The sequence below is a fragment of the Miniopterus schreibersii genome, assembly GCF_964146895.1.
Source record: "Miniopterus schreibersii genome assembly, chromosome: 2".
In the NCBI taxonomy this organism is placed as follows: Eukaryota; Metazoa; Chordata; class Mammalia; order Chiroptera; family Miniopteridae; genus Miniopterus; species Miniopterus schreibersii.
The window spans coordinates 132,673,778-132,694,307 of NC_138102.1; the positions used below are offsets into that span (position 1 = coordinate 132,673,778).

The window sequence follows — 20,530 nt, forward strand, 5'->3', positions numbered from 1 at the left end:
GACATCCTTTTTCCGAGTTCTCTCTTGGGAAGTAGGCTCCACGTGACAGTGTTGTTTAAATCCAGCCTTGTCAATACTGGATCTGGCTAAAATGCCTTGAACTTCCCTGTTATGTGGATCACACTAATCTCCAGTTTTTAATATAGATGTAAGCATTCATTATTTATTCAGTCAATAAATATTTACTGAGCATCTACTATGTGCCAGTCACTGTTTCAGTGCAGAATACAAGGTCCCTTCCCTCAGGAACTTACATCTAATTTTAGGGGAAACAGAAAGTGAACAAACATTAAGTAAATACAATGTGTGAGAAAGAGATAAGTGCTATAGAGGAAACTTAAGATAGAAAAAGGAGACAGGGGTATAGACTTTTATTCAGAGCAAGGTGGGAGCCAAGAGTGAGCAAAGGAGTATTGGGAACTGCTTAAAGTTAAAAGGACTGTTCCAGTTTTTCCTATTTATATATTTGATTAGTCATTTCAAAGACAACTCGGGAGGTAAGGCAGTTGGAGCCCTGTGCGAGCTGCCACCTTGTTCAGAAGTTCCCCGATCTCATGTTTCTTTCATTTTAATCATCCTAACACTGTATACACAAAGCATATTTCTCAAGTGTGCCTGGAGAAGAGGCTGATTCTCCATCAACAAACAGCACTTGGGGCTGAATTAGTTAATGGGTATCGTTTCCTCACTTCTTTACAGTAAACGCTGACTGGTGTACTCTTTACGTTTTTAGTTTACATGAACAATTGTTTTCTTTTGTGTCTCATACCATATGTTCATTGTAAAAAATTAGAAATTACAGCTAAGTAAACAGAAGAAAATTAAAGCAACTGAGAGACACCCATTTAAAATAATTTTGGTCCGTACACTTTCAGATTTATTTTTTTACTATAAATAAGTTCCATGTGCTTTTTGACAACTGTTCTTTCTCTTTTTTTTTTCCTGAATCCTCACCTGAGGATATTTTTCCACTGCTTTTCAGAGAGAGTGGAAGGGAGAGAAGGAGAGAGACTCATCGATGTGAGAGAGACACATCAATTGGTTGCCTCCTGCATGTGCCCCGACTGGGATGAGCCTGCAACTGAAGTACGTGCCCTTGGCCAGAATCAAACCCGGGACCCTGCAGTCTGCTGGCTGACACTCGAACCGCTGAGCCAAACTGGGCAGGGCCTGACGACAACTGTCCTTAATGTAATCATGGGTTCAACTGCTAACATGAGTGTTGGCACTACTACATCATGCTGCCTGACAAAATGTCCAAATTAGCTGTCGTGAGGTTTTTAAAAATGGCATCACTGTCCAAGGCGACCCCCATATATCATCTGCTTAGTGTCTTTAATCAAACTTCTGAACTGATAGTGCACGCTCTTATCTAGTCACTCGCCAGCTAAATTCATAGCCAGGTAAATCACACATGTCCTGTTGTCACTAAGTCATAGAGGTAATAATATAAATGTAAGAACAGCGGCACCAACAACTGCTATTTATTAAGTACCTACTATGTGCCAGCCATCCTGAGAAGCAATTCATAAATACAAAGTAAAAATATTTTCTAAAATATTTTTAGAAACCTACATCATTGTAAGAAAGGAGTGTGGTTTTGACTTATTTCTAGAAAAATGAGCTAGCCATAGGGTCAATAAAACTCAAGAGAGCCAGCTAGTAGTGTTAGCGTGAACTATTCCCACTTACTTTTCCAGGCCCCATCAATAATTAAGCTGTCTCTTGAGGCGACCAGCATACCATTTAATTCTTCTGCTACACTGCACTAAAATGCTTTGAAAAGTTCCTCCTGTTATATTATTTACTGCTGTTGCATCAGCATACTAAATCACATGTGGTAGCTCACTTTATTTTTCAGGGGACAGATACTCATTGGTAAATCACAGCCATGACCATCTTTACTCCAGAAAGGCCAAAGGTAAGAATTTCATCAAAGGCATGAAATTCTAATGCCACTCCTGACCTAATAACTCTACTTCAAGGGATATAGCATAAAAATAAGGAAATCATGGATGTGTGAAAGATTTAGATGTCCCCAAAAACATGGCCGTGTAGATAGTAAAATATTGTGCAGGCATGAAGTATCTGTTTTAGAAGATCGTTTCCAGACATTGGAACACTCACAATACTCTACATGAAAAGGGCTGGCTCCCAAGCTACATGCAATGAAATCTCAATTTTATAAAATACATATATATATATATATATATATATATATATATATATATTTGTATACTACACATATATGTTTATCATATAAATACTGAAGATAGCCCAAAATGTTTATAGTAGGTAGTATTAATATGAGTAATTCTTATTTCCATGTTTATATTTTTATGTTTTCTAAATTTCTACAATATATAGTTTCATATTAAAAAAGAAATAGGTTCTTTTCCTTTCATATATAGATTAGTAGTTTTCAAAACATAGGGATCTTTCCTTCAAAACAAGGTTAGAGCCTTAGAGACCTATAATAGACTGGTATCTTTTACTAACTTATATTAAAACATCTGTCTGAATATTAACTTATTTTAAATGATTTGATTGGAAACACAGCATTCCCCCCCCCCCCATGAAGTGTCTTTATTTTCTTTCATATTGGGGTACTTAAATAGAATATGATTGGCTTTGACCAAAATAATCAGTGACTACAAATTTCCAAATCTTACTAGTAATCTTCATTCCTTCTTTCAAATTAGGCCACACAATCAACAAGACCAAAGCAGGTTAATTTAATTCCTGTGAGTCTGAATCTAATAACCAATGGCATTTATGCCAAACTGGGGTAATTCTCAGTGGCTTGGGGCCAGTCTCTGCTGCTTTGAATCCCTGCCTATAACTCAGATGACCAAAAGATTTCGCTGCCTTATCCAGATCTACCGTTCTTCAGGATTTTCGTAAGAAATAAATAGGGCCAAGAACCACAGGGTCCCAATTCTCAGAAATTCTGACCTATATGCATTGAATAACATCTCCAGTTACCAACAAAAAACACCAAGAGTCACAGTAACTAAGTTAGGTCTAAGACATATGTGCAAAGGCAAGAATATATACCAGTCAGCCTGGCTCTGCAGTTTATGCCTCGGAGCCTTCTGCTTCTTCATCCCTGGAAGGTGGATTATGGTACCTGTTCACTAGGCAGCTATGAGAACATGCAATGTCATGTGTAAAAAATGCAGCGCCCAGTGCTTGGCGCACAGTTAAAATTCAGTGAGTGGTAGCATACAGGTATCATGATTACTGGTGGGAAAAAAATGAAATAAAATATACACATATTTATGCAAACCAAGGAAGGATAAAAGTGTTAATGTGAAAATCCACAGGGAAATGACAGGCTTCAAGATCATTGAAAACACACAGAGGTAATGTAACATATTCAAATGCTCCCATTTTATGGTGTGCCCTCTACACCACATACTTCTATAATATTCATAAAACTGGTAAATGAGATCATGCGATAAGGTGCCTAAACCAAGTGATTACTGCAAGCTGGCCGTGGTCTTTGCTGCACCGTGACTGCTGACATGAACTATTTGGTGTGTGTGCAGCACATGAACCGCACATTTTCTGCCTGTGGCACCAAACCAGACTCAGAACACTCTCTTTCCTTCAGCGTGAGTCATGGAAAGAAGGCAGCAAAATCTCATCGCGCCAGGAGGCAGGGCTGGAAGACAGGGCGGGAGGCACCCCGTCAACCCTTGTTCTGTGGGAGAGAAGGCAGAGCTGATAATGAAACCAACCCATGTCTACAAGGAGTCTCCAATTTCTGACCTTCTCCTAAAATGGCAAAGCAGAACTTAGGAGAGTAAAAGCAAAATCCTACTCTGTCCACACTTAATGAAGGGTCTGAAACTGAATAACTCTAATTGTTGAATGAATCAAGAAATCAAGCCCAGCCAGTGTGGCTCAGCGGTTGAGTACAGACCTATGATCCAGGAGCTCAATTCCCAGTCAGGGCACATACCTGGGTCGCAGGCTCAATCCGGGGCAAGGGGCATGCAGGAGGCAGCCAATCAAAGACTCTCTCATCATTAATGTTTCTATCTTTCTCCCCCTCTCCCTTTCTCTCCAAAATCAATCAATAAAATATATATTAAAAAAAAAAGAAATCAATGAAGCTTCAAAGTTAAGGCTCTCCATGTGAAATGGCTTTGGGGGAAGCAGAGAGGCACTGGGGGTTGAACAACACAGGTATTCATTGGGTTATTCTCTGATTTCCCACTAATTGTTGAAATGTGAGGACCAAAATTTTAATTCAGCTACAAGCAAAGATGTTGTGAGGGAATTTCTCAGAGTCCACTTAGGAATATGGCTTGGTACTTCATAATAAGTGATGTACAAATAATGTGATGATCTGGATGTGACTGTCACAGTTATGCCATATGCTCTCCTTAGAAAGAGCACATATTTAGTATAATGTCTAGTGTCATCTGACATGACATAATTATTGCTGGTGTGTGGAGTATGTGTGCACAATATAGCTAATACGAGAGAATAACTAAAAGTTACTTAGGACGTATTAAGTCCAGACACTGGGCTAAGTGGCTTCCCATGACTTATGAATCCTCTATACAATTATCTGAAATAGGTTATTATACCTACTTTATACATGTGGAAACTTTGGCTTAAGAGGTTTACAAATACCTCCAAGTCCACACAGCTACTAACAGAGGCAAAGCTAAGATGCACACCCACTATATCTGACTTTGAGCCTAAAAGATGAATCGCTGTTATGTTGACCAACAGGCTTCATGTGTAACTCTAAAGGTCTAAATGTGAAATAATCAATATTTAAATAACTGGGTAATGCTTTTGTTTTTAAAAAGCTTCACTTTTTCTACCTGTTGCAAACTTTCTGGCAAGTGGAGGCAACCATTTCTAGAACTGGTTTTGATGTGATTAAAATTTAAGTCTTGAAGCTGTTCCCTATACCTATGCACAGAATTAGGTATTCCTGTCTGTCTTCTGGATTATTATATATATTTGATCACAAAAACATTCCTACAATCTGCTCCAAAATCTTTATTTGACACAATAGTTTGGTCAAGGATTCTCTCTGACCGACTGAACTGAGTAAGATACAGTTGTGTAAGAGCTGAACCTATCAGGTAGCCAGCATCTATCTGGATCTCCACAAAGACGGGGGTATTTCTGAGAAATGAGAAAACCTTAAAATCCTTTCCCAAGAAGAACAGCACTGTGCTACTAAGGGCTCCAGAGCAGTTCTACAGGTCACTTCAGACAGGCTCTGATGACTTCCTTCCGTCCTTCCAGAGCTAACCACTGGAAGAGGAATTGGAAAAGAGGAAGGTTGGCGATGGGGAAAAAAAAAAAAAAGCAGAAAAGACTAGTCTTGCTTTTTAGCCTAGAGGGACCTGAAGATCTTGGTAGATATGGGTTCTCACTTCCTGTTCTTTCAGATGACAGATGTGTCCTCATGGGCTGGCCTCGCTGTTCAATCACCTCTGGTCTTTCCCTTTTGCCCTCTGCCTCTCACTCTTTTTCCAGCAATAATATACATGGGAAGGTGGGGTGTGTAGTCTGCTGGGATTGCCTGAGGAGGGTAGAATTTGATACCTGTGATTGTAATGACTGTGAGCTTTCCAGTGGTCAGCAATGGTCAGGAGAAGACCATTCACCCACTCAATGCCAAAGTAACCAGGAGTCCATTATAAATTGGCAGGTTCCAAGAACTGCAATTCTTTGAGTCTCAGAGGATCTGGATAAGAAGAAACTTCTAGGTAGCAAGCACACAAGCAAGCGTGTGTGTGTGTGTGTGTGTGTGTGTGTGTGTGTGTGTTCACGTGCATGTGCGTTTACTATACGTTCTCCAGACCTTTTCTTTAAGAGCCATGAACTCATTCCCCCAACTACAGTGAACACTGGCTGCTGACTGGTGAAACTCACAGCTGATCCATCTCTGAAAATGGCCCTCTACAGAAGGGAGCTGCCTCACCCCGAGGTTACTGGGCCCCACCCCTGAGGCAGCTCAAATCCAAGGACTGTAAAACAAAGATAAGGATTCAAATCCAAATCCACTCAACTCTCAGCTCTGGGTTTGTATCAACTTTATCAAGCCCTTGACTTTGATTTACAAAATACAAATTCTACCATCTTAGTAAGACGAAGTCCCTTTTATATGACTGTCCTTTCTAGCCTCACATCCCATCAGTCCTGCCCATGCAAGCCCTGGTCCAGTTACATAGGACTCTTTCCTTTCACAGAACATGCCACGCTCTTGCTTTCCCCAGAACAGGTCATTGTCCTTGTCTGCTTGGTGACCACCTCCTCTCCTACAGACCTCACTGGAAGTGTTCCCTTTCTGTGCAGAATTTCCTTCCAGCTCCCGCAGTTGTGCATCCCTTTAGCATGGTAACTGTTCATTATTGTAATGAGTTCCCTGCAGGCAGGGACATGTCTTTTAACTCTGCTTCCCCAGCTAGACATTTTAAAGATGTTTCGTTAAATGGATAAATAAATGAACTCAACTGAGGTGCTGGCTCCAGACGCACTAACTGAATGGTTGCCAGCACCCCCACAACTGGGAAGCAAAAAGCGCCACCCAAATTTGGACAAACTGTGACCATGAACATGAGGACTCGTTTTCCTTCATCTACAGAGTCTCTCCAAGACCTAACACCTTCTCCTATTCCTAGAAGATGCTCAAAAACAAAAGCAAAAACAAACCAGTTACCAAATGAGCTCTTGGCTGAAAGGGCTGATGTGTGAGAAATTTCCTTCACTTTCACGGCTCGGTCTAAACTATTTGTTTTCAATCTCTACTTTTAAAGATGCACCGGATATTCTTGTTCTTTATTGCCTTGTCAATGAATATGGTCTTAGTTCTAATTTTTTAACATTTCTCCTTTGTTTGAAACATTTCCCCACCCCCTAATTACCAGAGCAAAGGATGACTTGGAGTTTGCTACACTCCATTTCTAGGTCAGAATTGAAATCTAATGTGGATACATCAAACATGACTAAGAAGTTTTCCAGCTGGCCTGCCTAACACTGCATCTTTGTTCCACGGGGCCCCTTTGAAACATAAATATGTCATTAATCCACAAGTTGGTTCTTTTCCCCACTTTCTGAAACTAATAATTACTTACTGAATAGAGGTACAGATACTGGTACAGGCTCCACACACCACTAGTACAACGCTGAGGTGGGGGGGGGGGAACCCTTGTCTTACAAACATAAAAACTGAAAGCCAGTCTAACTGGGCAAGTAGCTGCCTTCCCCACAAAGGAAACGGTCCAAGTTTGTTCTTGCTTGCAACAAAAATGTCCAAACAAACAAACAAACAAAATTGCTGAGAGCTGGCTGAGACTAGTCGTAACGATAAGAAGCCTTTAAAGCTCAGTTTCTTCTGCTTTTTATAATGGATTTGGGAAGGAAGGACGCTCTCTGGCACGTCAGGGACAGAATTTTCTGTGCCCTGTGGGATTTTTTCATCTCACTCCATCTCAGCCTCCACTGCTGGTCTGGTGGGAGTCAGAAGAAACTGATAACATTTTCCCGAGAGAGCAGCACATCTGGTTATCCGGCTCTTCACAAGTCGCTGAGCAGGCGTGAGCCCAAAACACAGCACTGAAAGCTCTTCCCCCCTGGTCTGGATTTTCCTACCTGCAGGCGGTCCGTGCCTGCGGACAGGGGTGCGATTGGCAGGCACACCTCATTTCCAACCTTTCGCTCACGTTGTTTAGGTCACAGACTCAGTGACTCAACTCTACAAGTGTGCTTGCTCAGGCTTCTCTTTTCATTAAAATATTAATTCATTGACTTTTGAACCTAATATTTATTGAGTCCAATTATGTAATCAAGGCACCAGCCCTCTCTCAGGGGTGGGTACAGGCACAGCGGTTCTGGGAAAGCACACAGCATGGCAGGGTTGGTGGAAGGTACCTTTTTAAACATCCTGGTGGAATCCTCACTTATCTGCAGGAAGCGCATAATCACGTTGTTCAGATAGATGTCACTCAAGGTCGCGTGGTCTTTGCTTTCTCTCCGCACTTGGTTCAGGAGCAAATACCAGCAGTTCACTGGAGACAACAAGTTCTGGTCTTTCCTATGAAGTGAAGAAAGACAGAATTACCGTCGATTTCAAAGCTGTCCCAGTCAGCCGAGGGAGGACACCCAGGCAAACCAGGAGCCAGGGGAGGCAGGTTTTGTCCCTGTTCTTTCGACTCTGGGTATTGCTCATAGCAGGATACTCAGCAGCCAGCAGAAGAGCCTTCTGGGCTGTGATGGCACAGAGCCAGCAGTCTCCTAGGCTTGGAAGAAAAAACTTGGACCAAGAACACCGGTCAAAACGCACTCTTCCGACCAGGGCCACGGGCCCCTACCATACAGAGCCCTCGGGCAGGCCTGCAGCCTTAAACACTCCATTGAAGAAAGCTCATGTTTACATAAAAATCTATAGACGACTGTCTCCCAGACAGACTGTGGTTTGCCCTTGCACACAAAGTCTGCTTTGAGTGTTCAGGCTGTTGTTGGAAAAGAGATTTGGCTAGGTACGCTTTCCACGGAACATAAATTTGAGGGTTATTTATTAATCCCCTGATACATAACCTCCAGCCTCCCCAAAAGAGTCAGAACTTTATAGCACTGTCTCAAGGCTCGTGAACAGAGCCACGAAGTTTGCTGGCTTGTATATAACGAGCCACACGTCCTGTTTAAACCCAGTAAAGTATTTCATATTTCTAACTAATCCTCGTTTATTCTAGATAATAAAGCTAAAGGTAAATATAAACCACAAAAGACTTGTAAAAAATCTTAAAGAAAAATGCTGAACAAAAACAGTGACCAAGTGGGATGTCACTGCTTAAAAAAAATCACCAAAGTATCAAGTTTTGTGTGGATTTTGCTTTCTTTTGTTTTGGCAGTAAAATCTAACTGTAAAATGGCAAAATGGCATAGAATGTTTATCCTAACTCAGGACACAAGTGCTATTTTATCAGTACATGTTATACTCCTATTATTCGTGATCATTTATAACTCTGAATATTAATTCAATTAGGAAAGAAATCATTAGGTTGGCTCTTTCTGCCAGTAAGTCCCTCAGATTCAGGATTTTACACTGCATTAAGTCGAAAACCCCTCTAGAAAGAAGAGGAAGTAGAGGATAGAGGTAAGAATGGGTGTAGGAAGAAGTCCCTGAGCTAGGGTCTTAGCACTTGCACCCCCAAGAGAAGCCGCCTGTTCTCCCAGCTGGCACGCTGAGTATTGCTCCCCCCACCTGGAGAACCCCATTTTTTTTCTCAAAGTGCCCAGGCAAAGGGCAGCAGTTCAGTGGCAGACAAATGGAGCCTTTCTACTGATATTTTCTATCCACCCAGCCCAAGAGGTAAATGTTAGCTTATTATAATAACTTCTGGGTATATCCTTTATTTTGAAATGGCCCATAAATTCTTAGAAAAAGTTGATTTTTTTTCCTCAGTGCCCTGCCCATAGTAAGCATTAAATAATATTTCATTCATTGAGTAAACACTTATTATTGCCTTAATAAGAGTAGTAGTAATAGTGATAGCAGCTGCCATTTATTGAATGCCTATTATAAGAAGCAGCTCACAGGCCAAAAGCATGGAATGTGGGTCTATACTGTCCAGGTTCAGTTCCCAGAACTACCGCTTACCAGCTCTGTGATCTTGGCCAAATTAGTTTAACTTCTCTGTGCCTCCATTACTTCATTAGTAGAATGGATAAAATAATAATACTTATCTCGTAAGTTTACTATGGGGATTATTTGAGTTAATATATGTGTTTACATACTTAGCCAAAATGCCTTAGGTCTATAGTAAGTGCTATGTAAAGTTAGCTCTTTTTACCCAGGGGCTGGTCTCAGGACTTTACACAGACTAACTCTACTTAATCCGTACACAACCATTTAAGGCAGAGATTCTTTCTACCCCTTCTATCAATGACAGAGCTGGAGCTTAGCGAGGCGCAGTGATGTGCTGGAGACCAAAGCTAGTGTCAGAGAGTCTAAACTGGGGAGGCTGAGCCAACCCTTGGCCTTTGCATTACGTTAGGCCAAGGATTGTTCCACACCAGCGACTTTCAACCTTTTCCATCTCACGGCAAGCATAAACTAACTACTAAAATTCTGCAGCACGCCAAAAAATGTTATATTTTTTGCTGACGTGACAAAAAACAGGTATAATTGTGATTCATTCACACCGGACAGCTACTGTTGTGTTGGCTATTGTCATTTTTTTATTTGACAATCTAAGGGAAAAGAGGTCAGTGCCCCTGATTAGTCAGGTATTGCATGTTTGAAAAATTCTTGGGGCGCACTGGCTGAAAATTGCTGTTCTACACTATGAGCATCCCCAGCCTGAATAGGAGCTAGACTCGAAAGTCCAGCTTAAATGACTGGTAGTTACAGTGCTAAAGATTTAATGTTTGCTTGGTGAAGAGGAGAAGAAATGATTATGTGGACTCCATGCCAGCTATCAATCACATCAAGAACTTTGTTAAGTGTCTCATTTAATGGTCATAAAGCCTCATTGTACAAGTTAGGAAAAAAAGGCTCAGAGAGGTTAAGTAACTTAACCAAAGGCACACAGTAAAGTCAGTATTCAAACGAGGCCTGTCTGACTGACTACCCTTGAGATATGAATTAACATTCAGCACTGTATCAGGTTAAGTTACCCGACTCTTTAATACAGCCTGTCTTTCAGTTTCTCCTAATCCTGGGTTGTCCTTTCTATAGATTTATTATCCATCTATCTTCAGTCCCATATTCAATAATAAACTTACTCAAGTCAAAGAAAATTCCAAGTTGCTTACATTTTGAAGAAAACCAGTGAACAAACCGGGAGAAACAAAAAGCAGCAACTCTCTACTGAGGCACCAGGCCACGGTGAACAGGCCTGTGCATGCTTTCAGCTCACAACCAATTACCGGTACAGCACGTAGAAGGTGACGTACAAAAATGTTTACCGAGAGCCCTGGCGAGCGTGGCTCAGTTGGCTGGCCGTCGTCCCATGCAAAGAAAGGCTGCCAGTTCGATTCCCAGCCGGGCACATGCCAGGCTGCAGGCTCCGTCCCCCGCAGGAGGTCTGCAGGAGGCGGCCAATCGATGTTTTGCTCTCACATGGATGTTTCTCTCTCTCTCTCCCTCTCTTGTCCCCTCTCTCTCAAAATCAATAAAAAACATTTACTGAATGGACGAATGAGCTGTATCTTTATTCACAATCACTTTTAAAAGGGACAGTTACTATAAATGTGAATATAGTACTGGCTCCAGTCTCCTCTTTCTAGCTCCAGTCTCTGGCAGGTACATTTGACATTTGTTTGCCCTGGAAATCATCACGAAAATTTATTTCTATACTGGACCAACACTAGAAGTTAAAGTCATCCAGAAAAAAGGGGGGTATTCCCTATGTACAGTAGTTCTGCATTTGCTCCTACAAAGGCACCCCGGGGATAGTTCCCGCCCTACTTTTTCTGTAGGATCCGAAGCCACAGACGGCACAAAATGGGCCTGCGAAGCCCGCGGCGAAGGCAAAGACGGGCACCTCTGAGTCGCCCCCCGGTCTGGAGCCAGCTGAACAGACAGGCCTCCCTGTTGTCGCTCTGTGCGAGGGTGGGGTGGGGGGTGGCTTTCTGTTTTGTCATTTCACTGAGACAGTAGCTCTCCTGGTCCTGATTTGACCATGTGACAAGGTTGGTGGCAGGGGAGCCCTCAGTTCTAACTCTTTACCTTGCTCAGGCCTCATCCTGTCCCCACGTGGGACTAAAGAATCGATACAACTGCCAGTTTGGTTTCAGTTCCCTTTTCCTTTCCTGGCCCTGGAAATTTCCCTGACTTTCCTACGAGTTCAGTTATACTTTTAAAAGAATGTCTATTCTATTTTAATCAGAATTTCCAGGCGTTCTGTGGCAGAGGTATTGTTCAGATCACCCAGTCCACTGCATTCCCAGGATGAAAGGCTACGCAATATCTCCAAACCAGTCCACTGCTTCCCGCAGCGCTGCGGGTTCGGGCCACTGCTGCGCGAGCCCCTGCACGCTTCCCTCTCGATGACAGTGTCCTCCGGTGCACAACCTATGTTCTCTGTCATCATTTTAAAATGCAGGTCTGAGCCGGTCATCCTGCTACTTAAAACTCTCCGAAGGCTTCTCGTGCCCTCAGGATGAAATCCAAACTGCTGAGTGTGATCTACTGGCCTCCACGATCTGGCACAACTTACACCCATAGCCGTGTAACTCACCACCTCACTACTCATTCCCACCGGGTTCCTCTCTTTTCTGCAAAGCTGCCCCACACCCCTCCCCTCTGGTCCCTTATGCACGAGGTTCCCCTTGCCTGGAACATCCTGCTTTGGTCCCTGACATGGCCAACTAGTCCCCCAGGTCTTCACTTATGTATCACTTCTGCCAGGACCTTTCCTTGGCCTTCCCTTCCCCGGCTTCACTATAGGACGGATCCGTCAGGCGGGTTCATCACATCCTGTGCTTACCCCTCATAGCATTGAAAACTCTATTGCAGCTGTCTGCATACTTGTCTCTTTGTCTCTACGATTTATTATAAATTTTATTATCAGAAACACCTGTAGGTACTCTTTAAACAAATGAAGTACAATTAATATAAGGTTTCATTACTCACAATCATAGCATTTTACCAAAGATCCTTGTTTTAAGTCAGTCTCAACTGCAATGACCATAAACATGATGTGTGTGTGTGGGGGGGGGGGAGACTAAACTTAAGCAACCCTAATTGCTTATTTTCATGTAAAAATAACTGCAGAAATCCTAAGACCTCTGCTATTTAAAATTTTCCCGTCCAAATATCCACCTGTGGTAGGCATAAAGCCCTAGTTTTCTATAATCAAGAAGTTTATAAAGAACATAGACTTTAGTCCTAGCTGGTTTAGCTCAGTGGTTAGAGAGTCAGCCTTCGGAATGAAGGGTCCCGGGTTCAATTTTGGCCAAGGGCATGTACCTCGGTTGCAGGCTCAGCCCCAGTCAGGGCTCATGCAGGGGGCAACCAATCGATGTGTCTTTCTCGTATCAGTGTTTCTCTCTCTCTCCCACTCTCTCTGAAAAGCAATGGAAAAAATATCCTCGGGTGAAGATTGAAAATAAAAAAAGTATATAGACTTTATATTCTTCTTGAATATAAAGTTACCCATAAATATATATTTATCGGAAAGAAAAAAGTGTGAAGAGAATACAATTAATTTAAAATGTGATAAACTGATGCCCATAAATCAGATGGTTGTTTTTATCTATGGGGCTATGCCAATCAATAGCTTATCAGACAAAAATGGAAAAGTCTAAGGCCAACAAGGGAAGAATAAAGGTAGGATGTGACCTTGGAAAGGTGGCTCTGAGTCAAGTCTCTCTTACTTGTACTGCTGATGATCCTTCGTGCTTCTTGTTTTTGCCATGAACCTTTCTGCTAACTTCTCTAGGTTTCGAGAATACTCCGTCTCAATTTCGGCTTTTTTCCGGAAGAAATCTTGCAGGTCCTGGAGAAGCTGGACTCGCATCTCCGTTTGCTGCTCCAGGCATTTTTGTTGTTCTACCAGCTGAGCTCGAATTTCTAAGGAGAGAAGAGAACCCGTTGGATGATGTGACATTACTGATGTGTCTGGTGTGTGCAAGGTGACAGTAACGAATGCTATGACACATTTAGCCTGTATTGGACCTCCATGACACCGCAGTGTCCACGGTGGTTCTTTAAATAAGGTATCTGCTGACCCTTTAAGAGAATGAGACAAGCCTCTGGAAAGAATGTAATAAATTAGAACAGAAACATGGGCTACATTTACAAGGCCACAAACACACATGGAGTCAGGAGGGGGAAAATTAAAGCTTTCCAGATAACAATTCGTAACATGTGACATCTCTGGGTAGCTGAGTACATTGTAATTTTTTCAACAGCATTTCACCTCAACTACCCCTTTTGAGTCTGAACGGCAAAGAAGTGAGCATCATTTCTCCCAGACTCGGAGCCACTACACATTTGCCAGTTGGCACATACGGACACTGACATCTGGTAATTTTTATTTAGTGCATAAATTCCTAGTTTGTAAAACACATAGCTCCAGGGTTTGTAGGGATGCTGTGCCTAAAAATAATTCCTTTCTACATCCAAATAATCCATTCATAATGGGCAATCAAGGGCTCTTCGCTGTTACACAGCGTTCAAACTAACGGCCTTATCGACACATAACCCTAAAGTGAATCTTTTGACAATTTTAATACATCAGGAACACGAAGGTTAGTCATTTAGTGATTTAGCAAAAACACAAAAGCAGAAGTGTGTCGTGTAAAACTATCTGTAAATGACTGTAACAATGAAACATGTGTTTTGGAAAATGAGATACAGTAACTAATAACGACTGATTTGTTTTTGTTCTAACATCCAGGGCTACCCTCCAAAGAAAGACTATTCATATTGGAAAACTTCTTTAGTTCATCTTTCCCAGTGCATAATCCCTAAAAGTGAGGCTGACTCTAATTCAGTGGAGTTAACAGAAATCAGTGTCCAAATAACACCTTCTCGATTCCTATTATTTTTGAACAGAGAACAACTGAGCTGATGATATATATGCACGCACTTGCCCATGTTCAATCAGGCTCATTAACAGCGGGTGGTCAAGTTCTAAACAGGGAGTCAGGAAATTTGCTCCATTTAATAATAGCTTATAATAATTAACTACTTACTATTCTACGCCTATTGAAGTTCAGTAGTAGTATATTCCCATTTTACAAATAAGAAACTGCGGTTTAAGGAGACTAGCTACTTTATCTAGGGACTTCAGCTAGTAAGTGGCGCCCCCAGGACCCCCAACCCAGGTCCGCTGGTCAGGTTAACAGAACATTTCTGCCCAGCGCCTGTAGCGTGCCAGGCCTATGTCCTGGCAAAGATGATGCAGTAACTATGAAACAAGGTCTCTGCCCCCACTAAGGCAAAGCTGTTTCAGGCGAACCTTAGCAGAAGATAGGGGAGTATTTCTCAAGTGTCCTCTCTTAGTATTTCCACTTCTAGTTTGGGAGTTCCTAGTATTAATCTCATGGAAGTGTGGTGAGCACACGAGTGAAGACATTATTACAGGCTTTTCACTACTGTGAACAGTATCTGGTTTTTCATCAACCAAAGTAAGTGTTTTTCAATACAGCATTATTATAATCGTGTCTGCCAAGCTCTTTCACCCACGAATACAGAACTATTTTTGTTTCATAAAGAAAAAGGAATCAAGGGTGGGAGTATTTCTCATTCAGGAATCCCAGCAAGTCTTTCAAGATTTGGTAATTTTAGCACATTTTGCTGCACTAAGAGAAAATAAATCAACGGGCTTAGGCTGTCAACTAGTTTTCTCTGGTGTGTGTGTGTGCGTGTGCGTGTGCGTGCGTGTGTGTGTGTGTGTGTGTTTAAGCTGCCTTCACGCCAAACAGGAAATAAAAGGGGCTGAGGGTACAAATTTCATCAGAAGTACAGAGAACCTAAATGGCTTCCTTCTTCAGGCTTAAATTCTTATAGTCTCTTGCGTGCTTCCTTCAGGGTTCGAAATCAAGAACTAGGGAGTTTTGACAAGGAAGAATGTATTTAAGCAGTTAAAAAAACTCATCCTCATTTTGCAAGGAGTCACTGTTACTTCACGGTATCTGTAATTTTCCAATCAAAACAGGACCCTGGCAACATCTGCAACAGTGAACATGTGGAGAGACAGAGCCCGGAGTATTGTTGAGAGAAAATAAAATATGCTCCAAAAACTGGAGAAGGAGAATCCATTTGATTACATCTTTAATTTAGAAAAGTCCAGGACAAATGAGGAGAAGATCATTAAAAAAAAAAAAAATCAAAAGGGGAAAACATCAATACAGAAGTATGACCATTAAAATGTCTTGTTAGGAAGAGAAAAACTCTGGATTCTTTACACCACCCGACAGCCACAAGGCAGCGCAATACAGTAGGTCACCTCCCTGCACATATGGTGTGGCTCTATTAATATGACCTCACCTAATACAGCACTGAAGAATTTAAAGGATTTTCAAATAAATGAATAGAAAAAATGCTTGGTCGTATAAATTTTGGTCTACTGCTCAGCACAAATCAAAGTAGCCCGTGGTGCAGGGGGCCCCACACTATCAATTCTTGTGATGGGACCACAGGTGGCTACAGAGCACAGTACCACTGTCAGCCCAGGGACCACAGAATCATTAGGGCAGGAATGGATGAAAGCATCACATTAAGGGGTGATTTCTAGAAAAATAGTGAGCCTATTTCTGTAGAAGGAATCCCAGTTTCCTTCCCTCCTGTAGATTCAAGGACACTCTTTCAGGGCCCTTAATAATATTAGTTTTGGATTAGTATTGTCCTGCATCATTTTTTTCAGACTCAAACTTCATATTAACTTAGTTGACCAAGCCATTGTTGAGCTCATATGTTAGGCAGAGTCCTAGGCATTGGAGTTAAAAAAACTTGTAAGACAGTTTCCTTAAGTAGGGAAGGCAAGTCCTAAGCTGATAACACCAGCACACTGAGCTCAGTGCTGTGATCGAGGGGTGCACCAGGAAGCTGGAAAGAGGCGCTGACTCAGACGTGAACGAGCCTGGAAGACGTGATGCCCTGAAAAACGTTTCAACATACACAGATGTAACCACCAAGAAGGTGAACTACAACCGCAGAACGGGAGAAGGTATTTGCAAATCTCGAATCTAATAAGCAACTTGTACCTAGAATAGGAAAAGAATTGATTCAACTGAAATATGCTGTTGGAGAAGAGCTCCCCATAAATACCCCCGGGCCACCAGAAAGAGGAACAGGTGGGTCCTAGAGCAAACGAAGCCTGAAACATTGCTGGAGGCAAAAGTGACAAAAATAAACCTGTCCTGCCTTAAGCACATCATGAGAAGGCAGGGTTCTCTGGGAAAGGCAATAATGCTGGGGAAAACAGAAGGCAGCAGGGAAAGAGGAAGACCAAGTATGAGATATTGACCCCAGAAAGGAAGCCACAGGCGTGAGTCTCCAGGAGCTGAGCAGGGCCGCTGAGGACGGGGCGGTGTGGGCATCACTCATCACGGTGTCACCAGGGGTCAGAGCTGACTCAGCGGCACATACCACACATCTAGAATTTATAAAGAACTCTCACATAATACGAACATAAATAATCCAACTGAAAAAAAACGGGCAAAGGATCTCAACAGACATTTCTCCAAAAAGATATACAAATGCCCAACAGCACCTGAAAAGTGGCTCCACATCATCACCATCAGGAAGGTGGAAATCAAAGGCACTCTGAGCCAGCACACTGCTCCCACTAAGATGCCCATCGGCAACCGGACAGACGGCAAGTGTGGGCAACGATGTAAAGCGACGGGAGCCCTCATGTGCTGCAGGGGCGGGTGTAAAGTTGTATGAAAAATCTGGAAAACAATCTGGGAGTTCCTTAAAAGGTTAAGTGTCGGGTTAACCGAGACTCAGCAAATCCACTTGCAAGTACACATCTAAGAAAAATGGAACCGTATTTTCACACAAAAACTTGTATACAAATATTCATAGCAACATTATTCATAAGAGCTGAAAAGTGGAAACAACCTAAATGTCCTAGTGAAGAGATAAAATGAGGCCATAAAAAGGAATCAAGTACTGATTCACGGTACGGCGTGAATTAACTCTGAAAATCTAAGCACAGTGAATGAAACGAGTCACAAAGACCACAGTGATCCCATCAATCTGAAATGTCCAGAACACACTAATCCATAGAAATAGAAAACAGGTTAGCTGTGGACCAGGGCTGAAGGAGGTGGGGAAACGGGAGGGGATCCCTAAGGGCGCAGGGTTTCTTTGTGGAGTGATGAAATGTTCTCAAAGCGACTGTGGTGGTAGTTACTAAACCGTGAACATACTAGAACCCAGTGAACTGTACGCATTACAGGGCAAATTGGAAGATACGTGAATTGTACCTCAACACAGAATTAATATAAAAAATATACTGTAGTATCATAATTCCATGAAATTTGGCTGTTGAGACACTTCTGAGAATGACAATAGTAATAACAAAATAACCCCTCATATTTCCACGCCTAGTACTTTTCAGTAGTTTATCGACTCAGACAACATACGAGGCAAGCGATTTAAAGTGATGTCTTCATAAAATAACTCCTGCTTCATTATTACTATTTTTTAAAATCCTCACACAAGGACATGTTTTTATTGATTTTTAGAGAGAGAGGAAGGGAGAAAGAGAGAAACATTGATTGGTTGCCTCCCCCACACACCCTGATTGGGGATCGAACCCGCAATCCAGGGATGTGCCCTGACCACAAGCAAACCCGCAGCCTTCTGGTGTATCGGACAGTGCTCCAACCAACTGAGCCACCTGCCAGGGAATTCTTTATTTTTACTTCATCCGGAATTTATCTATAAGCCAGGACAGTAAATTTACTTATCGGCCAGCCTCATTTGTACATTACTCGTTACAATTTCTAACGCGATACAGAAAAGATTTACCTAACGAAACACGAGGAGGGGCTTGTCACCATGACTCCCACTGCCGCAGACAGCGCAAGCTCTTCCATGCAGAAAAACGGCATCTCCGAGAAGGCGCTAGTCAGTCATTACCTAAATCTAGGGCAGGACCTACTAAATAAGAATAACGGCCTTTTTAAAGGGGCTAAAATTTACTCTTTTTTTCGTGACTATTATTTCATTTCTGTTCTACCAGAGCATCACCACAGAATGACTCAACATCAATAATCCAACAAGAATAATACACAAAACGTGTGCTTTCAAACTACTCAATTAATTTATAAAAAACAAAACACACACACACAGAAGTAGTCCTCTAAGCTATAAAAACCTGCTAATAGGTACCAAACAAAATGGAATTGCCTAGGAAAGGAATAAAAGAAGGCATTTCTCGCTACTGCTCCGGGACAGGGTAGTCCTAACTCGTAAAACAGACTTGTGTGAGATGACAGGATGATGCCTATTTCGTGGAAAGACTGAGTCCGGGCTGGGTTGTTTCTCTAATACATCACCGAATGCCCAGGACTAAGACATAAAATTGACAGACTGGATATTACACTCGTGATTATCTGGCAAAGAGAAGCACAGCATTTTTAAGGCATCACAAACCACCTCAATTATCTCATGGCTGCGTTTGGTCAGATGTCCCTTACGATATCAAGAAAATCTGCATTCTTTTGGGCTGTATCAGCACCTATACCCAAAGGACATAAGGAATTCTCCCAACAGACAGATGAGAGGCACTGGAATGTCTTTAAGAGAAGAACCCAATGAGCCTCTAGCTGGTTCCATCCATTGTTCGCATGCTCCTTGCTCCTGTGAATATATACACCATGCTGAAGCCACTAACTAGCTAAACACCAGGAGCAAGCTTTGTGCAATATGCTCCTTAAGCTAAAAATCTGGAGCCCCAAAAAATTCATAAACGTGAGCTCTGACTTTTTTAGTGAATGGACTGAAGAAGCAAAGGCCAGGTCTTCATTTCTCTAGAAACCTGAACCCGGTGGACCAGGTTGGAGTTACAGTGCCACCTATTAAAAGTCATGTGGCATGTGGGAAGTCGCTTAGCCTCTCCTGGTTTCATCTTGTAAATGCACAAAGGACTGGTGAGACTCAAATGAGAGGTACAAGTGAAAAGCATGCTGTAATCTGCAAACCACTAGGGAACAGATGGAGTTGTTATTATTACTAGTACCAGTAGCCTTTCATTTGAAAAATATTTATGGGGTATTTCCTTGTGCCAGACTCCTTACTAGGAGCTATAAATATCACACTGAAAGTCATGAGCCCCATCCTTAGTGAAGAGACAGGCAATGGAAACAGTGAGAACTAGCGGCCTTCAGGGTATGAATGTCCGAATGTCAAGGAGCCGTGAGAGGTACAGGAGTGGGGGTGGGGTGGGGGGGCACCATGGTCAGTCAATGCTGGAGTTAAAATTTTTAGACAGACTGAGTTACATAAAAGACATTATTGAAATTAATTTCACCTGTTCATTTTTCTTTGTAGTTTTTTTCGTTGACCATTAAAAAATCTAAAATTAGAAATGAGAAAGAATAAAATAAACTAACAAACAAAATAGAAACAGACTCATAGATTCATAGATACAGGGAACAGACTGACAGCTGTCAGAGGGGAGGGGGCGGCTGGGTGAAAAGGTAAAGGAATTAAGCAAACACACACACATACACACACACACACACACACACACACACCCTCATGGACAACAGTAGGGTGATTATCAGACAGGAAAAGGGGATGGGGGAAGGTAGAAGAGGGGGGTAAATGGTGCCCTGGGGGTGGGGAACAAACAATACAATATACAAACGGTGTATTATAGAGTTGTACTCCTGAAACCTGTATAATTCTACTAACTAATGCCACCCCAATAAATACAAAAAGAGAGAAAGACAGGGAGGGAGGGAGGGAGGGAGGGAGCTCACCTATAGGACAAGGCTCCTCTAGGATATGAGTGAACTGCCATCCCAGTTTCTCATGAGTGGAATCTGAAATGTGGGGCTCCCATCAGAAAAGGTCTTTGAA

General features: G+C 42.2%; 1 protein-coding gene across 4 annotated transcripts in view; it reads right to left on the minus strand.

Moving 5' to 3' along the window:
- The window catches only part of SRGAP1 (SLIT-ROBO Rho GTPase activating protein 1), a 235,625-nt gene that overhangs the window by 107,762 nt on the left and 107,333 nt on the right, over positions 1-20,530 (minus strand). For all 4 annotated transcript variants that reach the window (XM_081127248.1, XM_081127247.1, XM_081127246.1 and 1 more), the window contains exons 2-3: positions 13,360-13,555; positions 7,909-8,071 (exon numbers count right to left, since the gene is read on the minus strand). In XM_081127248.1, the coding sequence (XP_080983374.1) occupies positions 7,909-8,071; positions 13,360-13,555 (359 nt within the window). The remainder of the gene's footprint in view (positions 1-7,908; positions 8,072-13,359; positions 13,556-20,530) is intronic.